This window comes from Meleagris gallopavo, chromosome 15 (assembly GCF_000146605.3).
Source record: "Meleagris gallopavo isolate NT-WF06-2002-E0010 breed Aviagen turkey brand Nicholas breeding stock chromosome 15, Turkey_5.1, whole genome shotgun sequence".
NCBI lineage: Eukaryota > Metazoa > Chordata > Aves > Galliformes > Phasianidae > Meleagris > Meleagris gallopavo.
In genome coordinates this window covers 10,715,514-10,731,546 of record NC_015025.2, presented here as the reverse complement: position 1 = coordinate 10,731,546, position 16,033 = coordinate 10,715,514, and the positions used below count along the sequence as shown (strand labels likewise).

Genomic DNA, 16,033 nt, shown 5'->3' with positions numbered 1-16,033 from the left:
AAGCAATCAATTTTTAATGAATCTCCATCAGAAAAATGTAACACCAGCTGAAGAGATCTCAAATCCTTCCTACAGAGGCTATAGAAAGGACCCTATTGCACTCAGTGTGATCAGTGTGCATATGGGCAGACTCACTGGCTATACTCTTTCTGAAAGGATTCATACCAGAGCAAAAGTGAGGTTCACATATGTTTTTCTTAATCACTGCTTTCAATGTTTCTAACGTTATACATAGTTAAGAGACCACCGTTTGGAAAGTGGTCTTCCAAATTATGAAAGGACCAAGGAAATCTGACAGCGTGTGAACACAGCAAGCATGGCAGATAGGAAAGCAGCAGCCAGTGGGTTGGGCAGCAGCTGCTCCCTACCACCGCATCCCAATACATGACACCCAAAATCCAGGCTGCTAAAGAATGTGACAGAGGTTTGGGGAACAACTCAGAATACATAAGCAAGTAGGTATAGAGCACACCCTAGCAAGCACCAGGGCAAAACTCCTTCGAGCTTTCACGGCAAATGCCTTGCTTGGCTCTCCTGCAGGAGGTGGACCACTTAACAGAAAACAGCTTCATGAGCATCTCTGTTCCTCAAGCTCATACCACTTTCAGGAAAGAAATGGAAGAAAAAAGTGTCAAAGCTGGACTTTTCTACCTTGAGCCAAGATTCACACAAACTTCACCTTTCGTAGCATCAGAGTAGATGATTTCCAAACCAAATAATCAGTTTTGACTTCATATTTCTTACTGGGTAAATAAAAATTTCTCTGGAGTAAGAGCAGCTAAGTAGGTAGGGAGATACCTTTCTACCATATGCAATCTGAAAGAGATGAGGCTTTACAAGAAGATGCTACAACGTTTCTCAAATTTGTTCCAGGACAAAAGGATTCTGAAAGAGAAAATGGAAAGTGAAACAGTTCTGTCGAATCTGATGACGATCATTTCTCAACTGATGACCAAATGGAGGTGAGATTTGAAACTGATGTTTGTTTGAATACTAGAAGCTGCCATACCCCAGTAACTGAGATCTCCAAGCAGCTGGTGAGAAACACAGGGTCTGAAGACAATCCCAGCTCTAGGACAAGAGGTGAGACCAGACCCCTCACAGCTCTGCTGCCCTTGCCTGGACACGCTCCAGGGCCTAATATCTTTCATGTAGTGAGGGGCCAGAACTGAACACAGCACTGGAAGTGCAGCCTAACAGAGGGACAGCCTGCTGGCTGCACTATTTCTGACATACACCAGGATGCCATTGGTCTTCTTGGCCACCCAACCCACTGCTGCCTCACGTTCAGCCGGCTGTTGACTAACACCCCCAGCTCCTTCTCCTCTGTGCAACTTTCCAGTCACTGCCCCAAGTGTGTGGAGTTGTATGGGGTGAATAATAAGGTACAGAACAAAAAGGCACATTCAGCCCTACACTCCAGCTTTCCATACCAAGCATTCCTCTCAGAACTCAAACTCTTAGTGCTCTCCTCTTGAATTTTTCATTAGCATCATACGCAGAGCTCTAGAGGTTAGAAATACCATCTCAGAGGCAAAATGCCATGAAATAAGATCACAATGCCAGACACAGCTTATAAACAACAAAATCTGAATTCTCAGTAAGGCCTGTGATTCTTCCAGCACTTACAGACACACTGGGAAGCCCACACAGATTTAATTCTCTGCTTCTAGAAAGCTTTAAGATAGAAATAAATGCTATAGCCATAGCACAACTGCCTGCATCCAGGCTTGCAGGGACACAGCTCTGAGGTCTACTCAAAGGTAAACTGTTAAAAATCAGGCACTTTTTCCATTTCTATTATTGTTACTTCTGGATAAAGAAAGGTAATACAAAGTCACTTTGAAGAAAGCACTTATTTATCTCCAAGTCTTCCTGGAGTTCAGCTGGTCATTGCCTTGCTAAGAGCTGCAGCTCGCAGCACTGCATTGTGACAAGGCAGTCCGAGCCCCCTCCCATCGCAAACCAGCACCTGTTACTCCTTCCCCTGTGAAAGGAGCCTGTAGAAATTTCTCTGGAAATGGAGGAACAGAATAAGGAAAAGAAACTCACTGTTCCATCAGCACCAGCCGAGGCCGAGGAACAGAGACAGCATGCATGTGTCAATCATTGCTTCACTGCAACTGGTCCTCTCCTCAGGACATTTCCCTTTCCAACAAGAGGGGAAGGAGCCCTCTCATCTCCTCCCTTGCTCTGCCAGCACCATGCCTGTTTCCTGCCAAAAGCTGCTGGCTGCATTTTACATAACTTTATTGGTCTGACTTTCCAACTGGTTAACAGCCCTTATCAGCAAATAAAAGCCTCCAGCAGCAGATGAGCAAAGTGATTGAGAAAGCCATAAAAACAGAAAGGAGAAAGCTGTCTGTAGTTAAAGCAAGCCTCAGCTCCCGCTCCCCAGCAAACTCCCCCAGCAAATACAGAGAACTAGCAGGTTTATTATCCTCCCTTTGATTGTATGTCATTATTATAGCATTGTTTTCCCACATACCAATTCTGTCTTAGCTCCCACTTGCAATAAAACACACAGATTTGGGTTCTTTTTAAAGATTAATAGACACAGCTACCTTCCTACTCCAAACTCATGAAGTGGCTGAATATCACTCTTGAAATTCCAAATTCGACATCATGACAGTTATCTGTTGGTGCTGAACGTCTGCTAAATTGTGAATTACGGTCCAGTTTTGAGGAGGGAAAGGGCTAGCAGTGGACCAATAGCACTGTGGCCAAATTATGATGAAAAATTGGAAGAAAACATTAAAAAAATAAAATTTCCTTAGAATTTTCAAAAGGGAAAAAATGAGCTTTTGGCACCAAGTGCCTTGAGAGGAGGAGAAGCTGCATGCTCAGAGCTATGCATGGGTTAGCACAGGAGTGCAAGAATGGGCCAGTTTCTAGATGGAGGAGCCAATGACGTGAGGAAAAAAAAAAAAAGGTGTTTTGTCTAATAAAGAAAAGTTCATTTTCATTCTTCTGCTGGTGTGAGACTTTTTGTAAGCAAAGCCTTGCAAGCTAGACTTGGCTTTTGGTTGCTGAGGGTCCTCCACTGCAGAGATGCAGTAGGTAACTACACCAGGAAGGTCTCTTTCAGCCCCAGTAAAGCAAAGATAAACTCGTGGGTACCCCATCCCTGGAGGCATTCAAGATCAGGCTGCATGGAATCCTGGGCAGTCTAATGTATTGGTTGAGAATCCTGCTTGTGGCAGGGGGTTAGAGCTCAATGATCTTTAAAGTCCTTTCAAGCCTAACCCATCCTATGGAAGGGGCTGTCATTTGTTGGGAAGGTCAACATTTCAGGTGGGAGGGACCAGTGATGGTAAGACTAACGAGAATTTTGCTGAAATCCAGTATGGGCTTTCAGGATGCAAAAGAAGAAAAACAGAGCCCACAGGCTCTAGGAGCTCTCTCGCTGATGCAGAAATGCTTCATTTTAACTCCAGTTATGATGTCTGCATTTAGTATTCATTGCCATGTCACTGATCCTCATGAATTCCTCCCATGTGCGTGTGCCTCTCTCATCTGTTTCCATCAGCATCCTGGTGTAATTTATTATTAGTTAAGAATTAATATACACTTGGAAGTATAATGTTACATTTTTCTCTTATCTTCTGGTGCTCAGAAGCATTTCATGCAGCGGATCAAGCACTAAATCTGTCATGTAAACACATTATTTTGTCATGTAATGCATTATGATTGCACACTACCAGGAAAATGAAAAGCACTTAATGGTTTGTGTTTGATGTGTACTGTCAACAAAACTCAGGAAGAATTTATAAGGTGTTGGAGTTTAATGAGTACCTATTTAATAGGGTTTGCCGTATCATTCAAAAAACGTGGCTTTATGGGAGACATGTGATACAATGAATTTTGATGTGAATTATAAAGCTCGATCTAGATCTGCAGGCTTCTACACAGAAAAGATAATAAGACCCAGAGAGCTGTCTATAAGCAATATATCATGACATTTTCTCTTGGAATATTCCTCTCTCTTCCATCAGGATTTGTGAAGCTGCAGGCACCATGTCTGAATGCACTATCTTTGTATTATAAAATTAATTTATTTCATAGAATAACTCAGCTAATGACATGAAATGAATGAACTAGAGAAGATAGAAAAATGAGCTGATGAAATCAAACATGAACTCTACCAAACACTCAGCCACTGTAAAGTCTGTCAGTGTTTTGCTGTCACAGGACCTCCCTAGGCTTCATAACCCATACATTCATTTGGGCACTTCTCATCAAGCTTAGCAATCCAGCTACTTCTCTCCTCAGCACTGGAGGGGGTTTGTTCCTCACAAAGCCCTTCTGAAGGAAGGGACCACGGCAGAGGCACTCCAGGGGAAAGCAGAGGCACTGAGTCATCACCTACTCACATCTCCAGCTCACTCAGCAGTGGCCTTTGCATTCATCCTTCCCGAGTGCTTTGCTGGTGCCACAGCTGAATCTCAGACACAGGCATAGAGATCATGCTCCCCAGTTCTACCAGATTCTGTGCTGTGATACAGATGCCACAGAGCCCGTAGAGATGCTCATATCACTGATATTTGGAGTACAGAGTTAGTCCTGGGATGCATTCATCCAGCAATGCTATTTAACCTAACTTTATAGTCAAAGCCACACTACACTGTAAGTCCCTATGGCATGATTCCAGGTTCTTGCACACAATTAACAATGCTCTACTGAGTTCTGGAGCTCTCCCACCACAGGGCAGGCTTTGCTTCCTCTTCGGTGGGCTGCATCACGTTCTGGACCAGTGCCCTCCCCCCTCTCTCAATTATGGAAGGAGCCAAGGGTAACTACACACCAAACAGAGCCATGTAAGAGCTCCCTTTGACCTCATGGTACACAGTTCACAGGATAAAATCTTAAAAACTCTCCTCAGAGGGCTGATGCAATTAAAAGCTCTATATTATTAATATTAACAAGATTTACTACTACCCATTTACAAATGATTTGCATTTTTATGCATTCTTTTAGCATGGATCATCATGAATTTCTTTGGTATTCATGAGGTTGCAATTTGTGTATTTCCATAATTACCTCATCATAATCTTCATTAGATAATGGACCAAGGACATAAAACACCAAGTAAAATTCAAAAGCAGCATCAACTCACCACTCAGTGAAGAGGCTGATTTCCCTTTGTCCTTGAAGCAGAGCTCACAGGAAAGCCCTAGGAAGGAGCCATCCCCATTATCAGCTGTGGCTTGCAGGTCAAGAGAAAAAAATAAAATCAGTGTTTGATCACAAAAATCTATGGGAATTTCCCTACTCTCAGTACTAAGATCCATTGAAAAGTTCACTGCTGAACTTCTTGAGGATCGAGAGAACTGTATCTTGTGCACTACAAGCTAAGAAATAGTGATCCTTTCCCTTTGTTTTTGAAATAGGATGCAGCTGAGAGTTGATATGCTTGTACAAACACCTGCTGCACACCAGGCCCAGGAATGGCTGGGGCAAATCCCCAGGACAAGTCACTGCCTCCCTCAAGGGAAAGTTTGATCACATCTAAAACTAGCTCAACCCAAACCTCATGGATAATTCATTATTGTACAGGAGAGAAAGGAAAGAAGAAAGAGAGATGAATATTACGTACGTAAAATCATTTTGTGTACTTAAGAATGGATATGAACAGATTTAAAATTAACTGGCTTAGTTCACCACTGAGGAAGTGATTTAAAACATCCAATAAATAATTCATCCCAGCAACATACATCACCACAAGGCTTGGTCTGTGACGCAAAGCATGTTGGGGGGGTGGTTTTGCTTTGTGAAAAAGACAACTCAATTCAGTGCAAAGTGAATAATCCAAAATCCCATAAATGATTCATCACTGGATTAAAAGCTACAGATTTCGCCATAGAAATTCTCTGCTCTACATTAAACACGCAGATGATTTCGTGGTGTGTATAACTACTGGATGACTTAGTTAAGAATGACACTAACTCCAGTGGGTGAGAGTAAATTTGAAGCCATGAATCTTCATCATATGCAAATCTGAGTATTCAAGACTTGAGGATTGAAGAAGAGAAGAGCCAGGCCTCCACACTTTCTGTTTTAGATTACATAATTACAGGTTGTTCCCTGCTGTAGCTATTAGATCAATACGATAGGAGAGGCGTTACAACAAAGGTGTGATGATGGAAGGACTGGCACAACAAAAAGGTGCTACAAAAGAAGGGAAGAAGATTGCTCACCTATATCAGAAGATTCCAGATTCACAGGGAAAAGCTTCACCAAGGAGAGATCTCCAGAAAGAGATCTTTCCCTAGTGGCAGTCAGCCCTTAAATAAGGTCTAATAGAGGTGCAGCCAGGCTCCACCCCTTCTGATGGCACTAAATTGCCTTCACCTGTGCTCCCAGGGCTGACCGGGTCCCTTCCCCAGCTGCTCAATCAGTGGTTCAGGTTCCCACACACCTGGTTTGGATAATTCACCTTTCTCCCCTTTTCCTACATGTTTAAAAAGTAGAAATACAAAATAAATAAAACACCTTTTCTTGATTCAAAAAAAAGTTGTGAGCGTTTTTTGAAATTGCAGCAGAACATGCAGCTTCTTCTAAGCAAGAAGAAAATAACGCTTCCATTTGGGGAAGGGGTAGATTTCCTTCCCCTTGGAGAAGGGTCAGCATCTCAAATATTAAAGCTGATACCAGAATCACAGAATCACTTGAGGTGGAAAGGACACTTGAAGGCCATCTGTTCCAACCCCCCTGCACTGAACAAGGACACCCACAGCTCCACCAGGTGCTCAAAGCCCCTCCAGCCTGACCTTGGCTGTCTGCAGGGATGGGGCACCACCTCTCTGGCAACTTGTGCCACTGCCTCACTATCTTTACTATAAAAAAACTTTTCCTTATAACAAATCTAAATCTCCCCTGGTTTCAACAATTTGAAACTATTTTCCTCTGTCCTATCCCAACAGACTGCTAAGGAGTTTTTCCCAATGTCTTCCTCCCCAGTCTTTCCAATGCTTTTTGCCCACTCCAGGTTGCATCTCTCCTGCACCCTCAGCTTCAAACCAGTGAGAACGCTTAAGCTGACATTGCCAAGGGGCAGGAAGTGATCCTTTCCACCAAAGTATTCCCTGCAGGAGCCCCCCCACCCTCTTAATCTCAGTACATCACCTCCACAGCCCCTTTGCATTAGTTCAGCTGTTTCTCTGCAGCTCAACTTTGCCATCTGCTGTCATGTCTGCAGCAGCACATCCCAAACCCTCTTTCTATCAGACTAAAATTTTCCACTTTTTCGTGCATTCATCTCACATGGCACGGTTATCTCTGTTCTTTCCCCAAGTCCCATGATGCTATTTATTCTTATTTCTAATTTCCTATATACTCAACTGCATTCTTCTCTTCTGTTTGCTCCTTCTTAAGCTCCAATTAGATTCTACCTTTGGAACCCAGAGATTTATTTATATTAACCTTAAAAAATGCCTAGAAAAGCACATTAAGGCTGAGAAACAAACCCTGAGACATAATGGAATATTCTGCTGAGATGGAGAGGGATCATCAGAGCAGTCAGCTCTAGTAAAGTCTATTAAGAGAGGTCTCATTAATCTCAGAATGATACTTAATTCTTTCCTTGGGATTCTCTTTAGAGGATTGGTACTTGTAACTCAGTGTCTGCCTCTGTTTCTCAGTGTTTCTTCCAGGTGTTTGTTTGTTTTTCCACTGGCCAATCTCATATCCCAAAATATTCAGCTCACCCCTTTTTAACTGCTTTTCTGTACCTGCTCCACACTAATTGAGTAGGTCAGTTATGATCTCTTCAAATCAGATCCACTTCACACGATTTAATTCAGCATTTTGATGAAGGAGGGAGGCTGGCATTGGCAAGCACAGCAAGCACCACAACAAGTACTCTACAAAACAACAGCACAAACCATGCAGCAGCTGCAAGGCTGCTTTTCTCCAAGTTTTCCCAGCCCCAAGCACCAGTCACTGAAGGACCTTACAGCTTATACTCCAGATCTTGTTTCAGGATGCTCACAAGAGGGTTTTCTTGGCTTCAGTGCTTTATGTTTGGAGGATCAAACTCACTTTGTTGGCTCGTATTTCTTCTGCCCATCTCCCCAAAGCAGGACCTTCCAGACCAGCAGCCAACATACTGAAGCCATCCCCAGCAAGAGCCAACCCTGCTCTGCAGAAGTCTTTAGTGCAGAGCTAATTAATACCTGCAAATGGATTGGCCCAGTCCTGCTAATTGGAAGAAAAAAATAAAACAAAGCCAGCTATTTTGATTGTGTTCTCATAAAGGAAACATCAAAACTGCATGGTCCAGCAACGCAGGACCAGTATACTCAGCAGGGTCTTGAACCCAGGCAAGACTGAGCAGGAGCCCACAGAGGAACCTCCTCTGCCTCCACAGAACTCACGCAGCCACATGTGGGCTGGAAAGATACGCTGTGGAGATAAAATTCTCACCGCAGCCTCAAGTGTGACTGGAGGGGAAGTCCAGGCCTGCCACATTTTGCTCAAATGATGCTTCCATCACATGCTCTCAGCTCAAGGGGTCCTTTCCTGGAGTTGCTGTAGCAGGGATTGAGAACTGCAGGCAATGGAGGTAATGGGTTTGAACTGTTTCCCGTGCTGATCCCACAGAGCTGCTGAGGATTTCAGTGACACAGATGAACGATGTATCCCACAGATGACCCCTCCTCCAAGCAAGCCCCCATAGCCAGCCCCACTGCACTGATCCTGCCAGGCAAGACCATCAACAGAAGTTATATTTTAAAGCCTGAATCTCAACCCAGCTGAAACACCATTTTGCAGCTTGTCATGATGAGGACAAAAAGGCAAATGTATACAAATGAGTGGAGATCCCCTATGCACACTGCTGGAGGAGACAGGGATTTACCAATGAGTGGTGGGGAATGTTATGGGGTTGAACTTCTGGGTCATTTTCCATCTCTGGAAAGGCTGCAGCACTTCTTTGGAGAGCTGAGATAGCACACCAGTCATTTCAGCACCTGGGGAATAACTAACTCCTGCTTAAATGCTCTAGGACGTGGCATAAAAAATGCAATTTCTAGTGGTAAATTACAAAGTTTATTAGCGTAGTCTCCAAGGGTCACTCGAACATGCTGAATCAAGGGCAGCATTGGAACCCCTGAAGTGATCTACATCTTTATTTATTCTTAAGGCATTCCTATGGCTTAATTTTTCCCTTGATTATATAAAAGCAATAAGAAACTTTGTATTTGCTGGTTTATATATTTCTTTGCACTTCAAAGTTAAGAAGCATTCACTGATATTTCTTCTGTTCCTCACAGTCTGAGTTGCATTCAAGGAAAAGCATTAGTAAAACTCAGAGAAAAACATTTAATTTGGTATTAACAAGAACACAGATCCCAGAAATGCTACTGAATAATGCATACTCTAAAAGAAGCTTCTTTATACAGTGCGCTTTAAAGGTGAGATGGCAAAATTTGCACAAAGATTTTAAATTTTCATAGTTGAAGCTTTGGCCTTTGGTTTACACCCACTGATATTTTAAGGGCTCACAAATGTCTCTCGATGCAGCTTGAAACAGGTCCTTTCTATTTGCAGTGCAGCTGTGCTTTATTCCAGGCCATCCACTGATGATGCAGGAGCTCTTCACAGAACAAAAAGGTTATTTTCTCCTTCAGAGCCACTGAAAACTTTTTCAAGGTCTTCAGCTGGTCTAAGGCTGTAGTGATAAGCAGAGATCAGTATGTATGGGGCAAAAGCACTTTGATGCTTCAGAGCACCCTTTCTTATTTGCAACGTTGGCACATTCCCCTTGAAACAGAGACCAGAATTTACCGAGTCCATTGATTTCAATGGCAAAAGGTCTACTTATTTACACTATTAAGTATTTACCTTGCATGCATCATTCTAACAATTAGGAAAGGCCTGCTCAGATCTTATAGTGACAGCTGGCAGATAAACACTATGGGGTTCAGAAAGGAGCCCATCCTTGGCCCCCAGCCCTCATCTCTTAGGTGTAGGATGCATTGGGAGATAATCTACTATTTAAAAAGTATTGGTACTGGCAAAGGGTGATATTCCAATGGACAACCCTGTCTTTAGTTAGAGAAAGTCCTGTGTTCAAGACAAGCCAGAAAACATGAGCTTATTAGGAGCACCTGCACTGGGTGATTAATACGTAAATATTCCACATCTGTTTCAAAATGATTACCTCAGTGGTCACCTGCTATACTTCTGTGTGACTCAAGGAGGATGTGACTGGGTGCGGTGGCCCCATGAGGCTGCAAGATTTACCCACTGGTAGAAAGTTTGGTTTGCCATGCTGCTGCACTGTGCCCCTCCAGGTCCCCCTCCCCCCCCTTTTTTTTTTGTCTATTGGAATGGATTGCTACTTCATGGAAAACTGTTTGTAAATCTCTGATCCCTTTCTGAGCCAAGATGAGCAGATGAGAAAAAAAATGTCTTTTTTTCCCCACTGTTTACATCTTCCTTGATTTAAACCAGCCTCACCAGGCTCATGCACTCAGATTTACCCTGTCTGTGGCAGGGATGATCATTAAGGCCCCTCCCTATGCCATTCTATGATTCCATTTGGTCAAAGAATAATGCAGGCAAGGAATTTTCTTAAGGTGGGGTCATTGTGTCCCATTGTTGGCTGCTAACCTTCCCCAGTGCTCTGGGTATCTGTTCAGTACTACATATGAGAAGTTTCCAGGAACCACTGTTTGATTTTCTGGGGTGAAGTTGTCTGATAACTTACATTATCAGTCTCACAAACCAGTACTGTACCCATTAAAATTAGTGGCAAATAACTTCTGTTTCTAAGAAAAAACATGTTGGAACTTTTAATAGAAAATTATAAAATGGATTACCTTTTCATAATAAATTTCCTTGTGTGTCTTCCTAGAAGCAAAATCATATTGTCACAATGACAAGAAAGAAATCTACAATTCTATCAAATCAGTCAAATGAGTTCAGAAGCAAAGACAGCAAGTCGCAACATTTCTGTGAGCTAAGCAGGAAAGAAAGGATCTCATTCTAAGCTACATCAGTGTTCACCAGGAGCAATTCCTGGGAAAATATAGGACCACATTACTAAGAATAAGAGCCCGCAGTGATGGGTTCTTTGCACGTTTCCTCCTGCTGCATCCCTACCTCATTCCCATGGTGACATATTCCTGGGCTATGGACAACAGCTCCATAAAATGAACTGAGTGCTGTTGCACAGTCCATGACAGATCTACCAGAGGATTCATCAGAGATACAGAAGGATATCTGCATTAGGCCACCATTGGAAACATTAAAAAAAAATAAGTGCTTAAGTGGTACTTACGCTTCCAAAGTAACGATAAGAGTATCAACATTAAAATAATGGATATCCCTATGAGAGATACGCTGAGAATGGTGGAGATGGGAAACTGGAAAAGAGGATAAAAAAGTTGAAAAGTCTTTGAAAGCATTTCTGCGTCAGAGGTATCCAAGCAGAAGTGAGCTCCAGGCTAAGAGCTCTGAAATATCTGCATGAGGCTGAGTTTGCAACAGTCTGCTCAGCTTGCCAGAAGAAGACACGTCAGGATGATCATGATAAACAGCATGAATTGCCTGTTAAATATTTAATAAACCTTTTTCTGAAGCATTTGAGTCTAAATTCATCCCACTAAACATGAACTCCTCAGTAAGTCTTTAGGAGCTTAGTCACCCTCATCTTTCTCTTAACTAGAGACAGGGAAATGCAACAACCTCCTGAAGGGGCCTCTTGCCTGCTCACACCCAGAGGACAGCACCTCGTGCAGAGGCGTTGGAGGGATGAGGAATTTTTGGAAGTGCCCGAACCAGATGGGATTGCTGCAGGTTTTAACACAACCCACAGGATCAGCAGAAGGTGAATAGGTGATTCCTGAGCATCTGCATAAAAGTCCAGGCTACTGTTTTGCAAAGATTGTCTGTTTGGCATCAATGCATTGAAAAATCACCAGCCCATCCTGTTGGCCTGGCTTCTTGGTAGTCAAACACTCATGAAACTTACAGAAAGTTTAATCCCAGCTTTCTCTGTATTGCTGGCTGAACTCAGCGTAGTCCCTGAAAACAGAAGAGAAGTAAATTATTACTGGCACAGTTATCTGAGAGTGAGAGGGCTACTGTGCAAAGTCTGGCCCTGAGTAGGAGAAACGTAGCACCTCACAACCAGCAGTTTACAATCTCTGTCAGCCACAAACTGTATACAGGCAACCATCAGGAAGTGTCAGCCTTCATCAAGGAAATAAGAGGCTTCCAAGGGACAGCCCATGAAACAAGACGGAAGAAATTTGTCTCTCGCAAGAGAATTTTTACTTCCATGAGCATGACAAAATGTAGCAGAGAGCACAGGTAGTTAGCAAGGCACAAGTTTAACTAGAGGAGCTGCCTCTGTTTATTTGTGGTCAGAGCTATGTGTGGTTGCTTAAGCTGGAAACCACAGGAAATACCTTTACATTAAGATAACTTACCACAGATCTAAGGTAGCTCTATCAAGATGATGCTTTGGTATGTTTCCTTTCTTTCTTTCTTTCTTTCTCTTTTTATTTAATCTTAGCTTATTAAAAATAATTCAGTTGTTCTGGTTTTCTAAGCTTTGGGCATAGGAATGAACTAAACAAATGCTCAAGAAATCTTGCAGTGAACTTACAGGCTGCTGTCCTCTGATCCTATCATCTTGATTTTGGCTGTTGAACTTAAAGCCACCGAAAAATTAACCTGGACATGGCCTGTGGTGATCATGAACTCATGCTATCAAATACTGAAGTATTTAAGTATTTGAAGCTCCTGATCCCTCACAGTAGGCACCAATGCTGAGCAGCATCCCAAAGATAGAAGACTGGCTCAACTAAGCAAATTGAAGTAGCAGCTCATCTCAGGACAGGAGAGGTTCTGTGCATTGGGTCGTACCCTAATGTACAGAAAGACTCTGATGAGAAGTGCTTCCAAGGGTCTGACAAGGGAACAATCATGGAGCCTCTGTATTAGCAAATGCACTGGGGACCAGATGAGTCACTTGACAGGGCACGTACATGTAACACACTTATAGTGTCCCAAACCACAGCTGAAGGAAACGCTGCATGTATGAGGCTCGCAGAATGTCACCTGGCAGCAAGGCTGATCAGGCAGTCGCAAGTAATCCCACTAGAACAAATTTGTATGTTTTTTTTCTTTTCCTCCAATAGATAACTCTCTTGGTGAATCTCCCCCAGGTATCTCAGTTCAGATCAGCTTACCTATGACAGCTGAACTGCTTTGTTTCCATCTACCAAAGCATGTGTTTGAATGTTATCAAAGACATGGACAGGACGCAGGTAGCTCACACGCACGGAATTTTAGCAACAGAAATTTCCATTGGAGTAGAAGGTAGATTCTGGTGAGTAACAAATACAGCATATCTCTCTCTGGCACACATGTTCCATAGGTCAAAATTACACTTTCTGACAGTGAACCACAGCCTGCTTGGTGGAGCAACTATTGGTGCCTCCTCCCCGTACCTGAAGGACCAAGGGTTAACTTCGATGTCTGAAGTGTGGTTGGCTCTGGCAGGGTTGTTGCTGGGGAAATCAGGCAAAGACAGAAGAGAAACTAAATGAGAGCCTGCTCAGCAGGAACCAAACACCCATCTAACCCAATCTGTCTGGCAAACGCTTGTGAGAAATTAACTAACAAAAACAGACGAGGTTCTGTCTGGACTTGGCTTATAGCACAGCTTCACCAAACACAAACTGGGCCCATCCACCTTCTTTTCAATTCTCAAGTAGATTCTCAATACCTCTGAAACATTACAGTAAAATGATACCCATGCAAGAACATGTTTGTGTCGGTTTTTTTTTGTTGCTGTTGTTTTTAATTAAGATACTGTATTTAACTATGCTACAGCATTTTCAGACACGTGGCAGTTTTGTTGTTGGAAATAGCACAACAAGTTTTTGCAGGGGTGGGAGCTTGCATGATTCACATAGCCTGATACATTGCCTGCTGTTACTCATTTAGTGATGGCTCTTTCTAGCTCACGGTTTCCTCCTGAATCCCAGAGGCAAGCCTCTTTCCAAGACTCCCTATTTACAACAACAGAACACGGGCATTATCCAGAATTATATAAAAAAGATGAGAAGCAGAATAGTGCTGAGAAATGCTCACATATGCTCAAGAGATCAGTTAAGCCTCTTTCATGAGCCTCCACGGGCATTCAGGAATGGTTTCCTAAACTGTTTCTGCTGCAAATCTCTAGACCTATCAAAAAGAGATCTGCAAAAATCTAAATACTGTGTTCCCAAGTGAGCAGTGGCCTCTCCTAACAGCCAGATATGACACCATCCTTGAATTTTAGTTTTCCATTTTTAAAGTCATCATTTCCAGGTGTCTGATGGACACCAGAACGACATGGTCTGGTCTTCGTTTGTACTTGACTGTGAGCCATGAAGTGCAAACTTCATGAGAGTTTGTTCCTTTCTCGGGTCTGTCATGATTTTGTACCCCAGTTCCTTTTCTCTTGAAGGACTGATTGATGGTTGTGGTAATTGCCTGCTGCTTTCCATCATCACCAGGAGCACACAATGGGCTTGGGAGAGCATTCGGCCACATCTGGTCAAATCTGTTCAATGATGACATTCAGGGAGTATTTGAAACAGAAAGCTCAGTGGATTCACAATAATGACAGATCAGTGATACAAGTGATTAAAACCTGCTTCCTTTGGAGGCCTTGAAAACATGCTGTTTCCATCTGTTGTTTCATCCTGATTTCAGACAACTACTCTGTGGACTTCAAACCCTTCTCACTGACAAATGCAACAAATAGCTATCAGTAAATGTTTGGTACACTCTTAAGAATAGTCAATACTTCTGTTTATGACAACTTCATCATTTCTCTGAACGTGCAACATCTGATCTTCCAGTGTTATTGTGCTCACCTACAGTTGGCACATCATCTGTCAAGAGAGAAGTGGCCTCTTCAGTTCTGTCTGCAGTCAAAAGTATGCTTGGGAATTCAGAAGTCACTGAAACAAAATAAAAGCCACTGCTCATAAAGATCACTGCTTAGGGGGTTATTCATATGGTGTTCAGAATTGCTCATGCAATTCTGCATCAGCTGAGGCGAAACTGAACCACCATTCTCACGTCTGCAGCTAATCTGAATGAAAGACCTTTTCAGTGGAGCATTTCAATAGGCTTTCCCAAATCAAGAAATAGAGTAGTGCAGGCATGAGTGAGTCTCCCAACCCAGGTGTAAATTTTAAATTTATTTCTATTGTACATGATGGGGTTTCTCTCACCTAATTTCTCCAGCCTGCTAAAACTGCTCTAAAGGAAAACCAATCCCATCCCATGTTTTCTTGAGCATTCTCCATGGTTTGGCATCAGTCACAACATGTGACCTCCATTTCCTTGAACATACTATCTGCAGGCATACCCATAAACGTCTCAGAGAAACCTTCCAAGCTACAATTAATCATTTGTCTTTGGAAAGTTGCTATGATGCCTGAGTCAGCTTAACATGAAAAATCTCTGTTACACAGACAAAAGAAAGCATTTTTATTGGTTATTTTTGTACCTTCGGGAGGAGAGACCGGCTGTGTTGAGCAGAACATGCTTTCACCTTCAGTCCACACATCACTTGTTTGGAAATTGGTTGAAAAATCTGGGAGAGCACTAGTAGTCACCACTTTTTCCAGAAAGTTATCGCTTGTTGTCTCGTCAAAAGTTGGGGGAGACCAGGTGGTTGTAGGTGCTGCTGAGGGGACAGCAGCCCATGTGGTTGCTTGAAGATCAGGAGTTTCTTGGGGAGCAAAGGTTGTTGTTCCAAAATGGCTGGGGGAAGTGAGAGCTTTTCCCGTGATTGTTGTCATCACTGGAGGTGCTGTGTGGAAAAATCAACCAAAAGAAAAGGTGGATCTCAGCATTCACAACTCACCTTGAGGGAAGTCAATTAACCAAATTAATGAAAATGATCAATTTAAAAAACACTGTGATTGAAGGTGAAATAATTTTTTTTTTAATACTTGTCTAATCAGCAGAAAACAAGCCTCGGGGTGAGCAGTTCTCAGTGTTCTGGATTTGATTTTTT

At 42.7% G+C, this 16,033-nt stretch overlaps 2 protein-coding genes and 1 long non-coding RNA gene across 3 annotated transcripts in view; 1 reads left to right on the top strand and 2 right to left on the bottom strand.

Annotated features, from left to right (window-relative positions):
• SGCD (sarcoglycan delta) overlaps positions 1-981 on the top strand; it is a 160,642-nt gene extending 159,661 nt beyond the window's left edge. The window contains exon 8 of the mRNA XM_031555711.1: positions 874-981. Coding sequence (XP_031411571.1) covers positions 874-966 — 93 coding nt within the window. The 3' untranslated portion in view covers positions 967-981. The remainder of the gene's footprint in view (positions 1-873) is intronic.
• LOC104913266 overlaps positions 1-6,236 on the bottom strand; it is a 9,375-nt gene extending 3,139 nt beyond the window's left edge. Inside the window, exons 1-2 of the long non-coding RNA XR_795258.2 lie at positions 6,198-6,236; positions 5,117-5,206 (exon numbers count right to left, since the gene is read on the bottom strand). This is a non-coding gene — a long non-coding RNA (uncharacterized LOC104913266). The remainder of the gene's footprint in view (positions 1-5,116; positions 5,207-6,197) is intronic.
• Positions 6,237-9,032: 2,796 nt separating this feature from the next.
• Positions 9,033-16,033, bottom strand: part of LOC100542547 (T-cell immunoglobulin and mucin domain-containing protein 4-like) — a 14,612-nt gene continuing 7,611 nt past the window's right edge. The window contains exons 6-12 of the mRNA XM_003210367.4: positions 15,521-15,826; positions 14,880-14,966; positions 13,464-13,523; positions 11,978-12,030; positions 11,285-11,369; positions 10,824-10,854; positions 9,033-9,670 (exon numbers count right to left, since the gene is read on the bottom strand). Coding sequence (XP_003210415.2) covers positions 9,598-9,670; positions 10,824-10,854; positions 11,285-11,369; positions 11,978-12,030; positions 13,464-13,523; positions 14,880-14,966; positions 15,521-15,826 — 695 coding nt within the window. The 3' untranslated portion in view covers positions 9,033-9,597. The remainder of the gene's footprint in view (positions 9,671-10,823; positions 10,855-11,284; positions 11,370-11,977; positions 12,031-13,463; positions 13,524-14,879; positions 14,967-15,520; positions 15,827-16,033) is intronic.